Here is a 25,222-nt window from a genome sequence, read left to right on the forward strand (position 1 = left end):
TCAGTTTTCATGTCTAAAGCAGTACTCTAACGGCCTACCAAGCCTCATTCTGGTTCAACCAATCAGTTTTCATGTCTAAAGCAGTACTCTAACGGCCCACCAAGCCTCATTCTGGTTCAACCAATCAGTTTTTTTATGTCTAAAGCAGTACTCTAACAGCCCGCCAAGCCTCATTCTGGTTCAACCAATCAGTTTTCATAGCTAAAGCAGCAAGCGATGTTCAGATCTTCCTTCGCATTTCTAATGCTGTTGCAAGGGTAGTTCACTTGGCCTTGTCAAGCTTGTCAAGTTAGTTTAGGCATCTCACCCGCTCCCTTCCCTCCCGCTGCGGGCCGAATGTGGGCCGAGACTGAAAGAGGAAAAGAAGGGACCCTCGTTTTGCGCTGCAAAAACTGTACAGCTGTATATCATTGTACAAAGTTATAAAACAGGAAAAGTTTGAAAGTCATTTACACCACTAAAATGCAAACACACACATGAATTTTTCTTCTAATGACTCATAAAGAACATATTCAACAGATAACACCTCCACAAAGTGAATGTATTTTGTGTTTTGTAGGTTACTAATATTTCTTTTAATGATCATTTATCTCCAATTTGTAAATCCCGCCAGCCTCTCGGAAGGCCTGATCTATATTTATCCATAGTCGCAGCAGCTCTCTGGGCTGTGTCAAGGACGGCTGATCTATATTTATCCATAGTCGCGGCAGCTCTCATTTCCTTTTTCTCATTTAACGAGTCAGACCAAGCTTAATACAATTTTCTGTGACATCTTATTTGTATATATATTTTCCTGCAAGAATCAGGAAAAAAACTGCTAAATCCAATGAAATCACATGGTCATGCGAGGAGACAGGGTTTATAATCTCAATACGATATCAGAATATAATTTTTAGTTTCTTTGCGGCTATGACAAATTTGGATCAATTTAGAACAAATGTTCATAACTGTTTTTATTTTGTTAATTTGTACTTTATTAAATTTTCCACAATATTACAACAGCAATGAGCACTGCCACATCTTATTTTGGAATCGTCAGAACAACCGTTACTATGGTTCTAAAAACAACATGGCAGCCATGATAGCAGCCGAACTGGAAAGCCTTATAATAAGTTGAAGCAGAGAACTTTGCGAGCTGCCCGCAAACCCAACTTTTTACCATTTTTCTTATTGCCAGTGCACACCGCCAACTACACCAGGAGTCGACCTTATCTAAACAACCTGTCAGCCGAGAGAGGGGGCGGCTCAAGACAAGCATAGCAAAGCGAACATGACTTGGTAATCTAACAGCCCGCTAAGCCTCTTTCTGGCTCAACCAATCAGTTTTCATGGCTAAAGCAGTACTCTAACAGCCCACTAAGCCTCTTTCTGGCTCAACCAGTTTTCATGGCTAAAGCAGTAATCTAATGGCCAGCTAAGCCTCATTCTGGCTCAACCAATCAGTTTTCATGGCTAAAGCAGCACTCTAATGGCCCACTAAGCCTCATTCTGGCTCAACCAATCAGTTTTCATGGCTAAAGCAGCACTCTAACGGCCCACTAAGCCTCATTCTGGCTCAACCAATCAGTTTTCATAGCTAAAGCAGCACTCTAATGGCCCACAAGCCTCATTCTGGCTCAACCAATCAGTTTTCATGGCTAAAGCAGCACTCTAATGGCCCACTAAGCCTCATTCTGGCTCAACCAATCAGTTTTCATAGCTAAAGCAGCACTCTAACGGCCCACCAAGCCTCATTCTGGCTCAACCAATCAGTTTTCAAGGCTAAAGCAGCACTCTAACGGCCCACCAAGCCTCATTCTGGCTCAACCTATCAGTTTTCAAGGCTAAAGCAGCACTCTAACGGCCCACCAAGCCTCATTCTAGCTCAACCCATCAGTTTTCATGTCTAAAGCAGTACTCTAACGGCCCACCAAGCCTCATTCTAGCTCAACCCATCAGTTTTCATGTCTAAAGCAGTACTCTAACGGCCCACCAAGCCTCATTCTGGCTCAACCCATCAGTTTTCATGTCTAAAGCAGTACTCTAACGGCCCACCAAGCCTCATTCTGGCTCAACCCATCAGTTTTCATGTCTAAAGCAGTACTCTAACGGCCCACCAAGCCTCATTCTGGCTCAACCCATCAGTTTTCATGTCTAAAGCAGTACTCTAACGGCCCACCAAGCCTCATTCTGGCTCAACCAATCAGTTTTCATGGCTAAAGAAACACTCACAGGCCTCCCCTCTTCCCCCCTGCCTCATTCTGATTCCGCCAATCAGTGCTACTGGCTCCCTTCAACACCGATCACTTCCAACATTACTCATTCTGTGGCTCACAAATTACCCCTGCATGTCACAACAATATAATTAGTGGGTACAGGCTGAAAACACGAAGAGATTCTCCCAACTGCTGAGGCAATCAGACCAAGCATATGGTAAAAAACAACAACCCCCCTGCCCCTTGCCCCCAAACACAACAACATGAGGACTGCATTTGTATTTGTATTTCTTTGATTTCTCTGTGTGAAATTCGGGCTGCTCTCCCCAAGGAGAGCGCGTCACTATACTACAGCGCCACCCATTTTTTTATATTTTTTCCTGCATGCAGTTTTAGTTGTTTTTCCTATCGAAGTGGATTTTTCTACAGAATTTTGCCAGGAACAACTCTTTTGTTGCCTTGGGTTCTTTTAAGTGTGCTAAGTGCATGCTGCACACGGGACCTCGGTTTATCATCTCATCCAAATGACTAGCGTCCAGACCACCACTCAAGGTCTAGTAGAGGGGGAGAAAATATCGGCGGCTGAACCGTGATTCGAACCAGCGCACACAGATTCTCTCGCTTCCTAGGCGGACGCATCACCTCTTGACCATCACTCCACTTCCATCACTCCTGCTGGGCTTCCAAACGGGTCAAGGACCAGAGACCAACTCCCAAACCAGCCCTGGTTTGGTACACTGTCCCAGGAACAGACCTGTTGGCTCAGTGAATGGAAAGGAATGCCACTGCAGGGCAGCAATGGCTGTGTGTGTTCACAGCATGGCACCAGTCTTGGGAGGGTTCACATTTGTGCTCAGTATGCTGTCACATATGCTGCAGTAATAGATGTATGACAAGAGTAGTTGTGCTCAGTATGCTGTCAAATATGCTGCAGTTATAGATGTATGACAAGAGTAGTTGTGCTCAGTATGCTGTCACATATGCTGCAGTTAGAGATGTATGACAAGAGTAGTTGTGCTCAGTATGCTGTCACATATGCTGCAGTTATAGATGTATGACAGTAGTTGTGCTCAGTATGCTGTCACATATGCTGCAGTTATAGATGTATGACAAGAGTAGCTGTGCTCAGTATGCTGTCACATATGCTGCAGTTATAGATGTATGACAAGAGTAGCTGTGCTCAGTATGCTGTCACATATGCTGCAGTTACAGATGTATGACAAGAGTAGTTGTGCTCAGTATGCTGTCACACATGCTGCAGTTATAGATGTATGACAAGAGTAGTTGTGCTCAGTATGCTGTCACATATGCTGCAGTTAGAGATGTATGACAAGAGTAGTTATGCTCAGTATGCTGTCACATATGCTGCAGTTAGAGATGTATGACAAGAGTAGTTGTGCTCAGTATGCTGTCACACATGCTGCAGTTATAGATGTATGACAAGAGTAGTTGTGCTCAGTATGCTGTCACATATGCTGCAGTTATAGATGTATGACAAGAGTAGCTGTGCTCAGTATGCTGTCACATATGCTGCAGTTATAGATGTATGACAAGAGTAGCTGTGCTCAGTATGCTGTCACATATGCTGCAGTTATAGATGTATGACAAGAGTAGTTATGCTCAGTATGCTGTCACATATGCTGCAGTTATAGATGTATGACAAGAGTAGTTGTGCTCAGTATGCTGTCACATATGCTGCAGTTAGAGATGTATGACAAGAGTAGTTGTGCTCAGTATGCTGTCACATATGCTGCAGTTAGAGATGTATGACAAGAGTAGTTGTGCTCAGTATGCTGTCACATATGCTGCAGTTACACATGTATGACAAGAGCAGCTGAATGAGAAGACAAAACAAACAAACCAAAAAAAAAATACCAACCAATCAACCAAACATAAAATCTGTTACTCAAATGGACAAGAACTGATCTGATTCGCTGCATTCATGCAAATCTTGTTATCTACATTAACACTTTTCTATCTTAAAAAAGAAAAATAGCACATACCCACACACACACACACACACATACACACACACACATCCCTTTCATAAAGTGGTGATGGAAATTACACTGGATAAAAAAAAAAAAAAAAGAAAGAAAAAGAAAATGCTCCAGCAGTTAAATCATATGTCAGATTCTTTTTTTTTTTCTCTTTTTTTTTTTAAAGGCTTAAAATCTCACCGATATATTACTACAGTCAGCGCACAATTATCACAGATGACTGCCTACCTAGTCACACACACAGACAAACACACACAGGGCATCGCACTGTGTCAGGCAGGGGGGGCTGCAGTGTCAGGGGGGAGAGCAGAAAGGAAGAGCTGGAGGGAGTGGGAGGGGTGGGCAGGCTGTGGGAGAGGTTGAGGATGAGGTGGAAGGTGGGGGTGAGGGTTAAGGGGAGAGGAGGGAGGGAGAGGGAGGGGTGGGGGTTAATGGGAGAGGAGGAGGGAGGGAGAGGGAGGGGTGAGGGTTAATGGGAGAGGAGGAGGGAGGGAGAGGGAGGGGTGGGGGTTAATGGGAGAGGAGGGAGAGGAAGGGGTGAGGGTTAAGGGGAGAGGAGGAGGGAGAGGGAGGGGTGGGGGTTAATGGGAGAGGAGGGAGGGAGAGGGAGGGGTGGGGGTTAATGGGAGAGGAGGAGGGAGGGAGAGGGAGGGGTGGGGGTTAAGGGGAGAGGAGGGAGGGAGAGGGAGGGGTGAGGGTTAAGGGGAGAGGAGGAGGGAGGGAGAGGGAGGAGTGGGGGTTAATGGGAGAGGGAGGGGTGGGGGTTAATGGGAGAGGAGGGAGGGAGAGGGAGGGGTGGGGGTTAATGGGAGAGGAGGGAGGGAGAGGGAGGGGTGGGGGTTAATGGGAGAGGAGGGAGGGAGAGGGAGGGGTGGGGGTTAAGGGGAGAGGAGGGAGGGAGAGGGAGGGGTGAGGGTTAAGGGGAGAGGAGGAGGGAGGGAGAGGGAGGTGGGGTTAAGGGGACAGGAGGAGGGAGGGAGAGGGAGGGGTGGGGGTTAAGGGGAGAGGAGGAGGGAGGGAGAGGGAGGGGTGGGGGTTAATGGGAGAGGGGGAGGGAGGGAGAGGGAGGGGTGAGGGTTAATGGGAGAGGGGGAGGGAGGCAGAGGGAGGGGTGGGGGTTAATGGGAGAGGAGGAGGGAGGGAGAGGGAGGGGTGAGGGTTAATGGGAGAGGAGGGAGGGAGAGGGAGGGGTGAGGGTTAAGGGGAGAGGGGGAGGGAGGGAGAGGGAGGGGTGAGGGTTAAGGGGAGAGGAGGAGGGAGGGAGAGGGAGGGGTGGGGGTTAAGGGGAGAGGAGGGAGGCAGAGGGAGGGGTGAGGGTTAAGGGGAGAGGAGGGAGGGAGGGAGAGGGAGGGGTGAGGGTTAAGGGGAGAGGAGGAGGGAGGGAGAGGGAGGGGTGGGGGTTAAGGGGAGAGGAGGGAGGGAGAGGGAGGGGTGAGGGTTAAGGGGAGAGGAGGGAGGGAGAGGGAGGGGTGAGGGTTAAGGGGAGAGGAGGAGGGAGGGAGAGGGAGGGGTGGGGGTTAAGGGGAGAGGAGGGAGGGGTGAAGGTTAATGGGAGAGGAGGAGGGAGGGAGAGGGAGGGGTGGGGGTTAAGGGGAGAGGAGGGAGGGGTGAAGGTTAATGGGAGAGGAGGAGGGAGGGAGAGGCAGGTGGGGTTAAGGGGAGAGGAGGAGGGAGGGAGAGGGAGGGGTGGGGGTTAAGGGGAGAGGAGGAGGGAGGGAGAGGGAGAGGGAGGGGTGGGGGTTAAGGGGAGAGGAGGAGGGAGGGAGTGAGGGTCACAGGGGTGAGGGGGTGGGGGGGGGGAGGTAAACGCTCACACGACATCATCCATCCCCCTGCCCCAGCAGTGTCGTCAGACCCAGCACCACATTAGGGGTGAGCGCACGGCTGGGGGAGGAGGAGGGGGAGGGGGGCGACAGCCGGCGCTTGGCGTGCAGCCACTGCTGCAGCTCTTTGGGCAGCTGGTCCCAGCTCTCCAGCCCCACCTCACCGTACACCACCTGCATGCACAGGCTGCAACACCAACAGCACAGAGATCAATGACTGGCTCATGTGGACATGCTTGTATTATAGCCACCATCCTCGGTCAGAGACCAGGCTCAAAGCACTTTACGCAGCCACAGATTGATATGGATATGGTTAAATAGCGCCTTTCCTAGGTATGAGACCAAGCTCTAAGTGCTTTATAGTCATAGACTGATATGGATATGGTTAAATAGCGCCCTTCCACAGTCAAAGACCAAGCTCTAAGTGCTTTATAGAGTCATAGACTGATATGGATATGGTTAAATAGCGCCTTTCCTAAGTCAGAGACCAAGCTCTAAGTGCTTTATAGAGTCACAGACTGATATGGATATGGTTAACTCACTCAGTACGGCCAGTCCTCTCTTCTCCTCTACACAGACCCCTCGGATGTCCAGTGGGTGTCTGAATGACCCAACCTTTAGCTTCCGTCGTCAGAATTGTGGTATTCTTTGTCAACATTCACCTCTTCAGTATAAGAGCCTTCCGCTTGCAATATTTTGATGATGGTAACTGGGGTGAAACACTGTTAACGTCGTCTCTTTCGCCGTTCGTATGGAGAGAGTTAAACAGTGCCTTTCCTAGGTCAGAGACCAAGCTCTGCTTTACAGAGTCATAGACTGATATGGATATGGTTAAATAGCGCTTTTCCACAGTCAGAGACGAAGCTCAAAGCACTTCACAGAGTCACAGATTGATATGGATGAATGCTTATATAACATCTATCCTCAGTCACAAGACCAAGCTCTGTGCGCTTTACATAGACTGATATGGATATGCTTATACAGCACCTGTCGTCAGTCAGAGACTGGGCTCTAAGCGCTTTACAGTCATAGCTTGATATAGATATGCTTATACAGCACCTATCGTCAGTCAGAGACCAAGCTCTAAGTGCTTTACAAACAGTCATTTGCACAACAGGCTGCCCATCTGGGTAGGGCCTACTGACACTGCCTCCAGGTGATCACCACTGGTTTCCTGTGTCATTCAGTCAGGCTTCACACACACTCTCTCTCTTTCTTTCAGACAAAAGAGAGGAATACAGGCTGTTCAAATTTACGCAAAGAAATAAATAACATTTATGGAATTGTTGGCAACCATGAACAACACAATAAAGGGCAGATAATCTGCGTCACTGATCTGCAGATGGAAACTGAACTGTTTCAAGAAAAAAATATATAAAGTTTTTCCTGTACACGTGGTAATTTTATAACAAGTGATCATATATTTACATGCGATATGTTAAAATGTCATATACCTGTACAAGCATCTTTCCCAATGAAAGAAATCTTGGACTCTTCATTTTCATTGTTCAATTTTTTTTTCAAATCACTGTCAAACAGTCCAATTGGATTGATATTATAACTTTTTGTTTTCTTTAAATTTTATTTTAGGGGCGGGGGGAGGGGGTAAAAAAAATCTTGGACTTATCACTGTCTGATTTTTTGTATTAATTTTTTCTCCAAATGTTTGTAAAATAGTCCAACTGGGTTGTTGTTATATCCTTTGAATTTTTTTCTTTTTTCTTTTTTTTCCCTTAATTTTTTTTTTTTTTATACGCCTGTATGTTTTATAGTTGGAAAGTTATTCTCTTAGTTAGACTGTTGTTAAGTTAATGTTGTGAACAGTATTGTTTTCATCCCGTTCCCTTCCCCTCCCTTTTTTCTCCCCCCTCCTTTTTTTTTCTCCATGTCTAATATCACTTAATGTGGACATATAGAACACACACACATACACAAATACACATATATCTTTCAGAGTGGATTTTATCATAAAAGTTTGCCAGGAACAACTCTCTTGCTGCCATCGGTTATTTTGTTTTCCAAGTGCACGCTACACACAGGACCTCGGCTTATCGTCTCATCCAAATGACTAGCATCCAGACCACTCAAAGTTTAGTGGAGGGGGAGAAACTCTGGCAAGTGTACACAATAGAAAAAGAATCCAGTATATCTCTTCTTCTCCCATTTTCTCCTTCTCCTTGGTTAAGTGCTGATTCACTAGCACGTTGGGTTACGCTGCTGGTCAGGCATCTGCTTGGCAGATGTGGTGTAGCGTATATGGATTTGCCTGAACGCAGTGACGCCTCCTTGAGCTACTGATACTGATACTGATTCACTACAGTGGGATTCAGACAGTTACACAAGAAACAGGACTAATGGTGAGGTGGGTGCTGGAGGATGCGCTAACATTACATGCTCAACACTGTGCCACCGATATCAACTTTTCATATTTAGTCACCAATTCAAAAACTGCCCAATCCGTTCATAGAATCAGCCAGCCAGACCTAGTCAAATCTGTAGAGACATCCATTATCAAATCCTCAGTCTTTAATACTGATGGCACATTGTAAAATCATCAAGGTCGGAAACACACTAAGAAGAGCAGTCAATGTCTCAGTAAATGTGTACATAAACCAAAGGACCAGCACAAGTAAACTGAGTGCAGATTGCCCAGACTGGACAAAATCCACCAGTCACAGCAAAGCTTACAAAAACTAGCTGAGGGAACGCACTATGCATGACGATTTCATTCACCAACACGCACAGCAGTCACAGTCAACCAACAGACACATCATTTTGTGTGTGTGTGTGTGTGTGTGTGTGTGTGTGTTTAATGACACAGAAAAGTGTATTTACACATTTCTGCATACCTCTCACAGCCCTGTGAAGACAACTCTTCTGTCATGAAGCCACTTTACAAAGATGATATAAAGTGAATAAGAAATAATGTTCAAACGGTGTAAGGGGAATAAACAATGTTACTTACTCTTTCAGACGGGAGGGCTGGAACTGAAACTTGACAATCTGATCCGAGATGTCCTGTGTTTTGACACAAAGAAAAGCAGTGTTGGACATCATTTATTGTGTGTTATGGACAAAGAAAAATCAGTGTAGAACAAAACATGTCCTGTGTTTTGACACAAAGAAAAGCAGTGTTGGACATCATTTATCCTGTGTTATGAACAAAGAAAAATCAGTGTAGAACATAACATGTCCTGTGTTTTGACACCAAGAAAACCAGTGTTGGACATCAGATGTCCTGTGTGTTATGAACAAAGAAAAATCAGTGTAGAACAAAACATGTCCTGTGTTTCGACACAAAGAAAACCAGTGTTGGACATCATTTATCCTGTGTTATGAACAAAGAAAAATCAGTGTAGAACATAACATGTCCTGTGTTTTGACACAAAGAAAACCAGTGTTGGACATCAGATGTCCTGTGTTCTGATACAAAGAAAACCAGTCATCTTGAAAACAAAACCAAAAAAAAAAACTACCCATGTGCCTCACTTCAGCACCTCTCTGCTAAACTACAATCATCTCCTTCCTTGCTTCTACAGTTGCTCTGTCAAACAAATGTTGACTAAAAATAACTCAAAAGCATTTAGACATTTGTGGAACTCCAGAACAACTTTATTTCTTCCTTCTTCATCAGCTTCAATTCTCACCTTTCCTTGTATCACACACAAGCCAGTGGTCTAAATATTGGTGGTTCTTTTATTTCAAAATCCAAACAATACTGTCCAACACCCAAAGCAATACAAACAGAAAAAAAGCAGCCATAGTACCGTAAACAATAAAATATCAACACAACAAAACAATACACATATACGGATGACACTCAAACAAGCATCTTCTGTTTCAAAATCCTACATCAACACTGTGTACCCGATCAGTACAGCTGCACTGCAGTGTCTGTGAGCCAGCCCTACAACAGCTGTATGCACGGTCACAGCCATGCTTCATACGCAACATGGACCAGCCCTACAACACTATCACAGCCATGCTTCATACACAAAATGTACACGTCATCAAAATCCCAATCCCCTTGAAAACACAGGCGAACATACACAGAGGTTAAAACCAACAAGCTAAAAGCAGTGAATGATGATACTGAGAAAGCCAAACTGAAGGTGCCCACTGCAGAGTGGAAATACCTAGCTCAGTCCAAGGGAAGCAACCAGCACATCAATCAGTACTCTGGGTTAGAGAAAGGATTAACTCTCTCCATACGAACGGCGAAAGAGACGACGTTAACAGCGTTTTACCCCAATTACCATCATCAAAATATTGCAAGCGGAAGGCTCTTATACTGAAGAGGGGAATGTTGACAAAGATTCCCACAATTCTGGCGACAGAAGCTAAAGGTTGGGTCATTCAGACACCCACTGGACATCTGAGGGGTCTGTGTAGAGGAGAAGAGAGGACTGGCCGTACTGACTGAGTTAAAGGTTCCATAGCCTTTTAGGGTCATCAGAACCGTGAATTCATATCCACTGTGTCCAGGGCTGGACATAGGAAGGCAGTGAATTCATATCCACTGTGTTCAGGGCTTGACATATGAAGGTAGTGAATTCATATCCACTGTGTTCGGCAGTGAATTCATATCCACTGTGTTCAGGGCTCGACATAGGAAGACAGTGAATTCATATCCACTGTGTTCAGGGCTTGACATATGAAGGCAGTGAATTCATATCCACTGTGTTAGGCAGTGAATTCGTATCCACTGTGTTCAGGGCTGGACATAGGAAGGCATTGAATTCATATCCACTGTGTTAAGGGCTTGACAATGGAAGGCAGTGAATTCATATCCACTGTGTTTGGCAGTGAATTCATATCCACTGTGTTCAGGGCTTGATATAGGAAGGCAGTGAATTCATATCCACTGTGTTAGGCAGTGAATTCATATCCACTGTGTTCAGGGCTTGACATAGGAAGGCAGTGAATTCATATCCACTGTGTTAGGCAGTGAATTCATATCCACTGTGTTCAGGGCTCGACATAGGAAGACAGTGAATTCATATCCACTGTGTTTAGGGCTGGACATAGGAAGGCAGTGAATTGGTATCTAGTGTGTTCAGGTCTGGACATAGGAAGGCAGTGAATTCATATCCACTGTGTTTAGGGCTGGACATAGGAAGGTGGTGAATTCATATCCACTGTGTTTAGGGCTGGACATAGAAAGGCAGTGAATTGATATCCAGTGTCAAGGGCTGGATATAGGAAGACAGTGAATTCATATCCACTGTGTTTAGGGCTGGACATAGGAAGGCAGTGAATTCATATCCACTGTGTTTAGGGCTGGACATAGGAAGGCAGTGAATTCATATCCACTGTGTTTAGGGCTCGGCATAGGAAGGCAGTGAATTCATATCCACTGTGTTTAGGGCTGGACATAGGAAGGCAGTGAATTCATATCCACTGAGTTTAGGGCTCGGCATAGGAACGCGGTGAATTCATATCCACTGTGTTTAGGGCTGGACATAGGAACGCGGTGAATTCATATCCACTGTGTTCAGGGCTGGACAAAGGAAGGCGGTGAATTCATATCCACTGTGTTCAGGGCTGGACATAGGAAGGCGGTGAATTCATATCCACTGTGTTCACGGCTGGACATAGGAAGGTGGGGCCCAATCCTCTCCTTTCTTTGCTTAATTTCCGTGTGGATTTATAAAGTGTTTTTGATTTGATTTGATTTGATTTCCCTGGTTTTAATTTTCCCTAACTAAGATACATACCCATTCACACCTAGGTGGAGTGAGGAAAACGGAAGTAAAGTGCCTTTCCAAAGGACACAACACCATGCCAAAACAGTGTCTGGAACCGGAGTAAAGTGCCTTTCCAAAGGACACAACACCATGCCAAAACAGTGTCTGGAACCGGAGTAAAGTGCCTTTCCAAAGGACACAACACCATGCTGAAACAGTGTCTGGAACCGGAGTAAAGTGCCTTTCCAAAGGACACAACACCATGCTGAAACAGTGTCTGGAACCGGAGTAAAGTGCCTTTCCAAAAGACACAACACCATGCTGAAACAGAGTCTGGAACCGGAGTAAAGTGCCTTTCCAAAGGACACAACACCATGCTGAAACAGTGTCTGGAACCGGAGTAAAGTGCCTTTCCAAAGGACACAACTCCATGCTGAAACAGGGTCTGGAACCGGAATATAGTGCCTTTCCAAAGGACACAACACCATGCTGAAACAGTGTCTGGAACCGGAGTAAAGTGCCTTTCCAAAGGACACAACACCATGCTGAAACAGGGTCTGGAACCGGAGTATAGTGCCTTTCCAAAAAACGAACAAAAAACTCGCCTCATAACCAATGTATGGGGACAGGATGTCCATGGTGAAGATGGTACAAAAAACTCACCTCATAGCCAATGTATGGGGACGGGATGTCCATGGTGAAGATGGTACAAAAAACAAACAAAAAACTCACCTCATAGCCAATGTATGGGGACAGGATGTTCATGGTGAATCCCCCGAAGATGAGGACGTCCCGGGAGTTGGTGACGACGGCAGTGTGCCAGCCCCGACACCAGCCGGTGTGAGACACCACCTCTGTCCACCGCTGACCACTCACACTGTACAGCCAGGCGTCATCTGCAACATGTCAGCCACACGCTGCCTGCTGACTGCTACTATGTTGTGGTGTTTTGTGTTGTACTGTACTGTAATGGATTGGACTGCATTGTACTGTACTGCACTGTATTGTATTGTACAGAATTGGATTGTACTGTATTGTATTGTACTGTACTGTAATGGATTGGACAGCATTGCACTGTATTGTACAGCACTGTATTGCATTGTGCAGTATTGTATTCTCTTGTATTTATTGTATTGCACTGCACTGAATTGCACTGCATTATACTGCAATGTATTGTATCATAATGTATCGCACTGCATAGTATTGCATTTCACAGTATTGCATTGCACTGTATTGTATTGTAAATTTTTTGGTCACAACAGATTTCTCTGTGTGAAATTCGGGCTGCTCTCCCCAGTGAGAACAAGTTGCTACTGTGCAGTGCCCCCATAATTTATTTTCTGCCTTGAAAAGTGCAAGCATATTTGTTTTCTTATCAATTTTTTTGTTTTGTTTTTGTTTTTGTTTTGATAGAATTTGGCGAGGGACAACCCTTTCACTGCCAAGGGTTCTTTTATGTGCGCTAAGTGCATGTGACACACTGGACCTCACTTTATCATCTTTCAGAACAACATCCACTGCTTGCCTGCTGACTAATAACAACAATACCACTACTACTGCACATTGACGCTCACACCTCTGCAGCATGGAGTCTGTGGTGTTGATAACAGTACAGACTACACATAAAATAATACTGCTTTCATCAAGTGCCTCATACACAAATTAATGTGTACATGGTGTTGATAACAATATAGACTACACATAAAATAATACTGCTTTCATCAAGTGCCTCATACACAAATTAATGTGTGCATGGTGTTGATAACAATATAGACTACACATAAAATAATACTACTTTCATCAAGTGCCTCATACACAAATTAATGTGTGCATGGTGTTGATAATAATATATAATACACATAAAATAATAATGTTTTCATCAAATGCCTCTTACACAAATTAGTGTGTGCATGGCGTTGATAATAAAATATAATACACATATAATAATAATACTTTCATCAAGTGCCTCATACACAAATTAACCCTTTCGCTGCCAGGAAAATAAGATTTAAGTGAAATCTATTTGCCAGGGTTTTTTTTCACAAAAAACGGGTATAAATTTTCCAAAAATTCTGTGCTCTTTGTTATTGGAGAAAGACCCATAAAAGTATATATTTTCTGAAAGGGAAATGAATAAAGAATACAAAACACATGATGTTTTCCCATTTTATGCATTTTAAGTGACATGCTGTCGTTTTGAAATCAGTGGGGGTTTTTTTGTCACATTTTCAACTTGTTCATTACAAACATTAGTCTGGTAATTTGCACAAAAATATCATTTTCTGGACAAATGGATATCTGCACACACAAAATCATACTAGAATAACCACAATATAAAAAAAAATGAAAAAGAAATAGATGCATTGTGACTTCTGCAAGTGATAATATGGATGTGAGGCCACGTCCCCTCAGTCTCCACCCCCCTCCTCTTCACCCCTCTCACACCGTCACTTCATCCAGTTATCATCAGACCGCGTTGGCTGAGTGCCAAGAAAATAACTCATACGGTGTCCTGCTAAAAATTCGGTGACCTGTTGTCTGCTAGAGTTGAACAGCCAGCATCACTCACTGATAGTTGTATCTTGGCCACTCTCTTGATTGCTCCCTTTATTTTCTATCAAATCGTCCTATAAATGTTCACCACTGTCTTCTCCTTCGAATTTATGCTCCAATTCTTTCTGAGCATCAGCTAAAGAAAGTAATCTTGGTTGATTTAGTTCGCCACGAGCGCATGTCTTGAGCACGGAGTCAGTCCGACATTTTGTTGAGCAAGCAAGGAGAGGAGCCAGGCAAAGACTGCGGCCAGTAACCCAACCAAAACGTTCAAATAAAGGACTGCCTTATGACGCAGATGGTGTTTCTAGCTATGAATAGAATCCAGAAAGATTCCCCAAGCTAAAGCTACCAGCATTTTGGTCAACGAACTGAATGCAAAGCAGGGAAAAGTCAGAATATTTTGATGACGAGTTATCTCGTCATTGTGGCAGCGAAGCATACATGCTTGCCATGACGAGTTATCTCGTCATGCAGGCAGCCTAGGGGTTAATAAATGTGCACACTCAGAGCACCCAAACCAACCAACCAAACCCCCTCCTGCCCCCCCACACATGACCAGCAGAAGTTCAAAAGCACATCAGTCAGTGAGATGGTAGGCAGAAGAGAGGGGGTGTGTTCTGAAAGACTTTTTCAAATGAACCGGAGCATCCATGTCACAGACTGAGAAGGGCTCTTTGTTCCACAATGATAATGTTTGTCCTTCGATTCGAAGATGACCAATGGCTTCAAATATCAGATGGAAGATCGGTGGCTGTGGGTCCGGAGGTGACTGATGAAGCCAATCTAATCCGGGCCCTGAAGGCTCGCCCACATGTGGGACACAAGTGAGTGGGTGCTGTCATGGCAGTGGATGCTGCTTGCACCTGTGTGTGCACACGATTGCATGCTTAGTATTGTGGGGCATATCTTCAATAATTTGTTTTCTAAACAGTGCAAACAACCCTCCCCCCCCCCCCCCAGCCCCCTCGCCCCCCTCCCCTCCCCCCCTCCACAATTCTTGGCCTTACCAAAAACGTCCTCGTTCTGAGAGAAGCCGCCGTACAAGAATATCCGGTCATCATCAAGGCGTGACAGTGTGTGCCAAGATCGCCCCTCTGGTTCCGGCCCATTGGTGCGGATTCTGAAGCAAAAGTTTCAGTTTCTGTTTCAGGGAATTGTCAAAGGCTACAGACTGATCCACATGCGGAACACCACATCTGCCTAAAAAAGCACAACAAACGGGTGTCTGACATAGGCATAAACCTTATCTGCTCAGCAGGCCTTGACAGCCTATCCTAGGTTTGTATAAAAAATTATAAAAATTAAAAAAAGAAGAAAAAAAAAAAGAAATGAAATTATTCATCGAAATAAACAAATACATTCAAACATAATAATTTTTAAAAAAAAGACACACAGAAGGCAGATGACTGACACAGAAGGCAGATGACTGACATGACACAGAAGGCAGATGACTGACACAGATGGCAGATGACTGACATGACACAGAAGGCAGATGACTGACACAGAAGGCAGATGACTGACACAGAAGGCAGTTGACTGACACAGATGGCAGATGACTGACACAGCACAGAAGGCAGATGACTGACACGGCACAGAAGGCAGATGACTGACATGCCACATAAGGCAGATGACTGACAGCACATGACTGACATGACATAGAAAACAGATGACTGACATGACACAGAAGACAGATGACTGACATGACACAGAAAGCAGATGACTGACACAGAAGGCAGATGACGGCAGATGACTGACATGACACTGAAGGCAGATGACTGACATGACACAGAAGGCAGATGACATGACACCGAAGGCAGATGACTGACATGACACAGAAGGCAGACGACATGACACCGAAGGCAGATGACTGACATGACACAGAAGGCAGATGACATGATGCAGAAGGCAGATGACTGACATGACACAGAAGGCAGATGACATGACACCAAAGGCAGATGACTGACATGACACAGAAGGCAGATGACATGACACCGAAGGCAGATGACTGACATGACACAGAAGGCAGATGACATGACACCGAAGGCAGATGACTGACATGACACAGAAGGCAGATGACATGACACAGAAGGCAGATGACTGCAGATGACTGACACGACACAGAAGGCAGATGATGACATGACACAGAAGGCAGATGACTACAGATGACACAGAAGGCAGATGACTGACACAGAAGAGGAAAAAGAAGCAAAAAGAAAAAGTGACAACAAACTAATCCAACCAATTATTATAAAGATCCATCTAACTTTAGATTTAATTTGCTCATGTCGTCAAGACATGAGCCTACTCTGTGTAACTTGGCCATTTATATATATGAGGCATTGAAGAGATTGAGAATTGTTACGACATGAATGTTGTTGAACATCTGTGTTAGCTATTTTTTGGTTGGTTTGTGTTACAGATACTTAGTATGTCAAGTAAAATCTTATTTATCTTTCTTTAATGTCACCCCCTTCAGTAAGGGGCTTTGGCCTTTATCTGAATAAAAAATCGTTATCGTTATCTCTCTCTTTCTTTGTCTCTGTCTCTCTTTCTCTCCTTCTCTCTTTTTCAGCATATGTACAGTGTGTGTTGATGAAAAGGAGAGGGAATGAGGGAATGTTATCAAGGGGGTTCAGTACTGCCATCAGATAAAGATGATGTGAAGCAGTGACAGGGGTGATAACCCTAGAGTGACAGAATCAGCAGCCAAGCACAAAGATGGAGGAGTGTGGATGAAAAGACAGTGACCAAGGTCTGTGGGTGCAGCATGGTTTGTGACAGAATCAGCAGCCAAACACAAAGATGGAGGAGTGTGGATGAAAAGACAGTGACCAAGGTGTGTGGGTGCAGCATGGTTTGTGACAGAATCAGCAGCCAAACACAAAGATGGAGGAGTGTGGATGAAAAGACAGTGACCAAGGTGTGTGGGTGCAGCATGGTTTGTGACAGAATCAGCAGCCAAGCACAAAGATGGAGGAATGTGGATGAAAAGACAGTGACCAAGGTGTGTGGGTGCAGCATGGTTTGTGACAGAATCAGCAGCCAAGCACAAAGATGGAGGAATGTGGATGAAAAGACAGTGACCAAGGTGTGTGGGTGCAGCATGGTTTGTGACAGAATCAGCAGCCAAGCACAAAGATGGAGGAATGTGGATGAAAAGACAGTGACCAAGGTGTGTGGGTGCAGCATGGTTTGTGACAGAATCAGCAGCCAAACACAAAGATGGAGGAGTGTGGATGAAAAGACAGTGACCAAGGTCTGTGGGTGCAGCATGGTTTGTGACAGAATCAGCAGCCAAGCACAAAGATGGAGGAGTGTGGATGAAAAGACAGTGACCAAGGTCTGTGGGTGCAGCATGGTTTGTGACAGAATCAGCACCCAAGCACAAAGATCTGGGAGTGTGGATGAAAAGACAGTGACCAAGGTGTGTGGGTGCAGCATGGTTTGTGACAGAATCAGCAGCCAAGCACAAAGATCTGGGAGTGTGGATGAAAAGACAGTGACCAAGGTCTGTGGGTGCAGCATGGTTTGTGACAGAATCAGCAGCCAAGCACAAACATCTGGGAGTGTGGATGAAAAGACAGTGACCAAGGTCTGTGGGTGCAGCATGGTTTGTGACAGAATCAGCAGCCAAACACAAAGATGGAGGAGTGTGGATGAAAAGACAGTGACCAAGGTGTGTGGGTGCAGCATGGTTTGTGACAGAATCAGCAGCCAAGCACAAAGATGGAGGAATGTGGATGAAAAGACAGTGACCAAGGTGTGTGGGTGCAGCATGGTTTGTGACAGAATCAGCAGCCAAGCACAAAGATCTGGGAGTGTGGATGAAAAGACAGTGACCAAGGTGTGTGGGTGCAGCATGGTTTGTGACAGAATCAGCAGCCAAGCACAAAGATCTGGGAGTGTGGATGAAAAGACAGTGACCAAGGTCTGTGGGTGCAGCATGGTTTGTGACAGAATCAGCAGACAAGCACAAAGATGGAGGAGTGTGGATGAAAAGACAGTGACCAAGGTGTGTGGGTGCAGCATGGTTTGTGACAGAATCAGCAGCCAAACACAAAGATGGAGGAGTGTGGATGAAAAGACAGTGACCAAGGTCTGTGGGTGCAGCATGGTTTGTGACAGAATCAGCAGCCAAGCACAAAGATGGAGGAGTGTGGATGAAAAGACAGTGACCAAGGTCTGTGGGTGCAGCATGGTTTGTGACAGAATCAGCAGCCAAGCACAAAGATCTGGGAGTGTGGATGAAAAGACAGTGACCAAGGTGTGTGGGTGCAGCATGGTTTGTGACAGAATCAGCAGCCAAGCACAAAGATCTGGGAGTGTGGATGAAAAGACAGTGACCAAGGTGTGTGGGTGCAGCATGGTTTGTGACAGAATCAGCAGCCAAGCACAAAGATGGAGGAGTGTGGATGAAAAGACAGTGACCAAGGTGTGTGGGTGCAGCATGGTTTGTGACAGGAAGACACAGGGTCAGGGGAGAAAGCAAGGGAAGCCAGCAGAGGGAGGAGGGTGAGGACAGGGGCAGCCACTCACTGTCCCTGCCAGGTGAGGGATGGCAGGTCCAGGCAGTGCAGGTCATTCATGCGACACTCCATGTGTCGCCCCCCGAACAGGAACACCTGGTCCCCCATCAGCACTGCGGCGTGGGCAGCACGTGGTGAAGGCACAGTGTGGGGGTTCTGCAACACGCACACCATACGTTAGGGAATTTACATTACAATTTGCCTAAGTCCAAATGTGAGCAACAAAACCGTTCTTTTTATGATAAAATAGAATAAATAATACTGATCTCACTGATATAAACTTAACCACTGTAGGGGGCCAGGAACATAATTAGATTGTGATTTTAATAATCATCATTCACACTTCTGGCTGTGACAGAGTGCCTTACAAAGAGGTTCAAGGTGAGAGTGTGTGAGGTAGGTTACACAAGCGCGGAATGCAGCTCACCAGAAAGTGTTTAGCATGGTACAGTACATGTGACTGACTGCTGCCGTGAGGCTGACTTGTCTGACTGTGGCAGATAACAGATACCATACAGAAAGTAACATTTTCTATTTTATTTATTTCATACTAAATTGGTAGAAGATGCAAATTTGCTTTTATGAATTTTTCCAATTTCTTACCAGTCACAACATTTCATAAAGAATGAAATCAGTATCATACCCACTGCAAAAGTGAATTCACAAAGGCAACACAGGATCATACAGTTCTTAAGTACAGTTTTGTTGACATTTTATATAATGCACAAGAAATACTTCAAGCTCTGCTTATTAATGTGTAGAATATAAATATATAATTATGGCGGTAATATGGTGTTTTCAGATTCTGGAATGAGCCTCAACGAAATAAACCTTCAATGATCCAGAAATACGGCTCGATTCAGGAGACTTTCAACCTATCATTATATGACTGTGAAGATTCTTTTTTCCTTTTATGTTTAAGCCAATTTGGTATTGGCAGACAAAATATTTCCAGAGAAAATGTCAATATTAAAGTTTACCACGGACACACAGACATAAATAAAACACACACACACACACACACACAGACAACGGAACACCAGGTTATAACATAGACTAAAAACTAAACAAATAGCATGCACACCCTTCCTTGTTCTCCATAAACACATCAATCATCATGTCAAAGGCCAACATTCAGGTCAGAAAAATGGAGAACATTTTAAGAAACTAGTGAAATAGCTGACAGTTTCAGTTTCTCAAAGAGGAGTCAATGCATTCAGACAAATCCATATATGCTACACCACATCTGCCAGGCAGACGCCTGACCAGCAGCACAGACTCTGTACTGGCAGATGAACGTCTTAACCATTCTGCTACCTTCCTCTTTGATGACAATAATCTTTTTTTTTTTTTTTTTTTTAAACATATGTAAGTCTGATGTACCCCATGCACAACATACCGTATATTTTTGGCTGCTCCATTCGTTTGTTGAAGGGTCGAATATCACCAACTGATTATTCCAACCGATGTATTCCCACTGGAAACAGACACTTTCTGAATGAGATCAATGTACCAAGGGTAGAGATACACACGTACGTGTGTGTGTGTGTGTGTGTGTGTGTGTGCGCGTGTGTGTGTGTGTGACTCTTTTCTTCTTTTTATCACCTTTGATATAAAACATCATCAATCTATCTAGAATAATGAAATATTATCCAACAAATGCAAAAGGACAGTACAGGCTGCACTTTCCTGTTTGAAAGGCTTTTGAACATAAAGGGGAAAAAATAGTATAAAAAAAAAGAAGAAATTCTACATAAATCAAAAAACAACACTGAATTCAGTTTTGAAGTGAATGAAGCCCCACTCAGCCCCTTTCCTCTCCTATCTTTTTCTTTTTTCTTTTTTTCAAATATTTTTTGTTCCCCCATTATTTAACCTGTTTGAGTGCCATTAAACCCAAGCCACACATCCCTCCCCAACCCCTTCTCACCTATTCACAGCCACACCAAGATTCGTCTGCTGCAGTCTCAATACCAGCAGTCTACTTGGAACTATTGATTCAAGGTTGCCAGAAGGCTACACACCAGAGGAGACCCTGCACTGCTGCCAAGCCACTTTGGTGTTTATTCTGCATTCACTGACTGCAGGCTGCTGGGAAGATGGTAGAGAGGAGGCAGGGGGAGGTAAGGGCAGGGGAGGGGGTGAGGGAGGGTGGGGGGGGACTCACCTCTTCATGGGCGTAGTCTCCCTGCCCATGCTCAAAGAGACCTGTCAAGCGTGGGTCAGGTCCGTAGCCCCCAAAACAGTACAACCTGAAACGCCGCAAAATGTGCGTTAGCAAGGCAAGCATCATTTGCTACATGGATGACCATTCCTTGAGTCACAGAAACAACACATGTTCATGCTATAGAGCTCTCTTCCTGTCACTCGTTCTGTTTCTCACACACATTCACAAACACACTTATACACACACACACACACACACACACAAACACTCTATAGACACACACACAGGGATGGACACAAACAGTACACACTTTAGGAATGGCTGACAATAACCTTAAAGCCATGTATTAAGATTAGTATCATGAACTGTTTACAGCACTTACGGTGCCATACATACTTGTACAACCAGCCTGACCACTGACTATCATACATACATACTTGTTGTTGTTACCAGCCTGACCACTGACTATCGTACATACATACTTGTTGTTGTTACCAGCCTGACCACTGACTACCATACATACATACTTGTTGTACACCCAGCCTGACCACTGACTACCATACATACATACTTCTTGTTGTACAACCAGCCTGACCACTGACTACCATACATACATACTTGTTGTACAACCGGCCTGACCACTGACTACCAATACCATACATACTTGTTGTTGTACACCCAGCCTGACCACTGACTACCATACATACATACTTGTTGTACACCTAGCCTGACCACTGATTACCATACATACATACTTGTTGTACACCCAGCCTGACCACTGACTACCATACATACATCCTTGTTGTAGTACACCCAGCCTGACCACTGATTACCATACATACATACTTGTACAACCAGCCTGACCACTGACTATCATACATACGTCCTTGTTGTTGTACCCCCAGCCTGACCACTGACTACCATACATACATACTTGTACAACCAGCCTGACCACGGACTATCATACATACGTCCTTGTTGTTGTACCCCCAGCCTGACCACTGACTACCATACATACATACTTGTACAACCAGCCTGACCACTGACTATCATACATACATACTTGTACAACCAGCCTGACCACTGACTATCATACATACGTTCTTGTTGTTGTACCCCCAGCCTGACCACTGACTACCATACATACATACTTTTTGTACACCCAGCCTGACCACTGACTACCATACATACATACTTTTTGTACACCCAGCCTGACCACAGACTATCATACATACGTACTTGTCCTTGTACACCCAGCTGGCGGCCTTGTCACGGGGACTGATGACTGGGCCCTTCACCTGCACCGTGTGCCACACAAAGTCCCTGAGGTCCAGGCGTCTCACTGTGCTGCTGTGGCCCTCCCCATCGCAGTGGCCACAGAAAAGGTACATGTAGGGGAACAGTACGCCACAGCACCCACCTGATGTGCCCCGAGGCAGGTCCCCGCTGCATTTCTGGACGCTCCTGAAAAGCACACCATTCATCAACTATCATATTATATATATTATATATCATAATTAAAATATAGTACTTATGGGAGGCATCGTTGTAGAATTGCTCTGACTTCTGATCCAGTGTTGACTAGTACACTATGCCATGTTTTGGCATGGTGCTGTAAGGTTAAAATGGCAGGAGAGGACTGGGCCCAGCCTTCCTACGCCCAACCCATGACACAGCGGATATAAATACACCACCCCAATGACTGTAAAAAGGCTATGGAACCTGTATCCTTAATATAGTACTCATGTGGCGCAAACTTCCAACAGAATACTATACAGTGAGCTCTAAGTGCTTCACATAAACAAAAAAATGCATAACATAACGATAATGCATAATGACATACAACAGCACAGGAAGACATTAAAAAAAACCACCAACAACAAAGCAGACCATTCATTGTTGCTTACTGCCCAGACACACATGGCCATATTACTTATTAGGGCTGGTAAAAAAAAAAACCCAAAAAACAACAACAAGAAAAGCAATAAAAATAAATAAATAAATATCCCATAACCTTTTACAGCCAAAGGGGCAATGAAGTCCAATTGTAATTCACTGTGCCACAGACTCAACAAAGGGGCAATGAAGTGTTATTCTATTGTAATTCACTGTGCCACAGGCTCAGCAAAGGGGCAATCAAGTCCTATTGTAATTCACTGTGCCACAGGCTCAACAAAGGGGCAATGAAGTCCTATTGTAATTCACTGTGCCACAGGCTCAGCAAAGGGGCAATGAAGTCCTATTGTAATTCACTGTGCCACAGGCTCAGCAAAGGGGCAATGAAGTCCTATTGTAATTCACTGTGCCACAGACTCAGCAAAGGGGCAATGAAGTCCTATTGTAATTCACTGTGCCACAGGCTCAGCAAAGGGGCAATGAAGTGCTATGCTATTGTAATTCACTGTGCCGCAGACTCAGCAAAGAGGCGATGAAGTCCTATTGTAATTCACTGTGCCACAGGCTCAGCAAAGGGGCAATGAAGTCCTGTTGTAATTCACTGTGCCACAGGCTCAACAAAGGGGCAATGAAGTCCTGTTGTAATTCACTGTGCCACAGGCTCAACAAAGGGGCAATGAAGTCCTATTGTAATTCACAGTGCCACAGGCTCAACAAAGGGGCAATGAAGTCCGATTGCAATTCACTGTGCCACAGGCTCAGCAAAGGGGGGGTGGAGTGGGGGGACCAATCCTCTCCTGCTACTTTAACATCTCCCTCAAAGTTCAAATACAATAAACCATCAAAATAATATACTGAAATAGAATTATGCTCACCAACAATCAAACTTGTTGTGATAAACCCACAATTCATCCGTAGGTGGATCAATGGGACCATTTCCCTCCTGCAGACATGACCGCATACATATATCAGGAACCTGCGATCCATGGTCCATTTGCTAATATACAACATTTAAATATCAAATTAATTCTACTTTCTAGCATCAACTGATCAATAACGATACAATATAAGATACAATATACAACTTAAATTGTTTATAAAAATGGAAAATTCTGTCTTTTGACAGCACACAATACACAAAAATCTAATTTTTAAAAGAGAAGCACATGATGTCAAGAAAAGGACTTTATCTCCCAACTCCTGATCTTGTGATCTCTCCCTCAATCTCCCTATAGGATAGGCTACGCCTAAAATCTTAATCCTTGAAAAAAAACCATTTTGAGTTCTGAGTTCTGAATTCCCCATTGCCCCATTCTCTCCATGCCCTTCTTCCCTCTAGTTTATGCCTGTATAATATCTACACCACCGACCTCTACACACACTAAGACACAATGATACACATGTAATTATATACAAAAATTATGCATACCCATAGGCACAGAGACATACCCACACATACATTATAACTTTATAAATAAGGTAATAAACAATACTCACCTTGCAATGACCGCCCCAAACATACAGGTTTTCTCCATCAGTGAAGGTGATGTGTCCACAACGACGAGGGCAGCGAAGTGGCACATCCATTTTGGGTTTTTTCTTACCACGACGAGCAAAGATCCCCCTCCACCACAGAGCCACAGAGGACCACATCAACACTAGCCATACACTTCCACCACTGAACCACAGAGGACCACATCAACACTAGCCACACACCTGACAGGACAGACAAATGCACACTGGGGTAACCATTAAAGAACGGGCAAGTTTCATATAAAAATTAATGATATAAAATAGGCGAGTGGCACATGTATCTAAATGCCAACCCTCTAAGGACCCAAAATAGTACTTCTATTCACATAAACAACAACAACAACAACACAATTACAAACCTTTTCTTTGTTGCAGTTTGTCTACATATCAAAGTTAAATTCAATCAGAGATCAAAATGCTATTGCGTCATTAATCTGATATGAATAATGGGTGGGTCTTCCTGAGAAGTACCTAAGAAGTAGGTCTACCTGAAAGTCTGAGACACTGTCTTGAGTATCACTGCTGTCCATAAAATCTGAGAACAAGTATTCAGAAACGTATAATTTCTTGAAACACCAACTCCACTTTCTGAGCTAGTATACCTATTTACCGGAACTGGACGAAAGACAGCCCGGTTGCAGAAGCGGGTTAATAATCATATCAAACAAGAAAAAGGATTGTTACTCCTCTAGCTGGTCGAATAATTCTACGTCATTTTTTATCATTTAAGTCATTGTGCTGCATATTTTCGTGGATGTTCATGTTCGAACAAAAAGACGAATTTTTTGTGCACTAACAGTGACTTGATGATAAAGTTGGATTTTATCATTTCTTTTCTT

General features: G+C 44.4%; 1 protein-coding gene across 2 annotated transcripts; it reads right to left on the reverse strand.

The window, feature by feature from the left end:
* Positions 1–24,981, reverse strand: LOC143295661 (kelch domain-containing protein 2-like). Of its 2 annotated transcripts, XM_076607276.1 has the most exons (12): positions 24,872–24,981; positions 24,348–24,566; positions 23,726–23,793; positions 22,194–22,418; positions 20,955–21,039; positions 20,187–20,264; positions 18,798–18,943; positions 15,269–15,381; positions 12,438–12,601; positions 8,984–9,036; positions 6,010–6,205; positions 1–349 (listed from the first exon to the last, which is right to left on the reverse strand). In XM_076607276.1, the coding sequence occupies exons 2-11, from the start codon at positions 24,501–24,503 to the stop codon at positions 6,016–6,018; spliced, it is 1,278 nt and encodes a 425-aa protein (XP_076463391.1). In that variant the 5' UTR covers positions 24,504–24,566; positions 24,872–24,981; the 3' UTR covers positions 1–349; positions 6,010–6,015. The 2 variants fall into 2 exon arrangements, with proteins under 2 accessions (XP_076463391.1, XP_076463390.1); XM_076607275.1 differs by lacking the exon at positions 1–349 and having other exon boundaries at positions 5,887–6,205; positions 24,743–24,979.
* Between the last annotated feature and the right edge of the window lie 241 nt (positions 24,982–25,222).

The sequence above is a fragment of the Babylonia areolata genome, chromosome 21, assembly GCF_041734735.1.
Source record: "Babylonia areolata isolate BAREFJ2019XMU chromosome 21, ASM4173473v1, whole genome shotgun sequence".
NCBI lineage: Eukaryota > Metazoa > Mollusca > Gastropoda > Neogastropoda > Buccinidae > Babylonia > Babylonia areolata.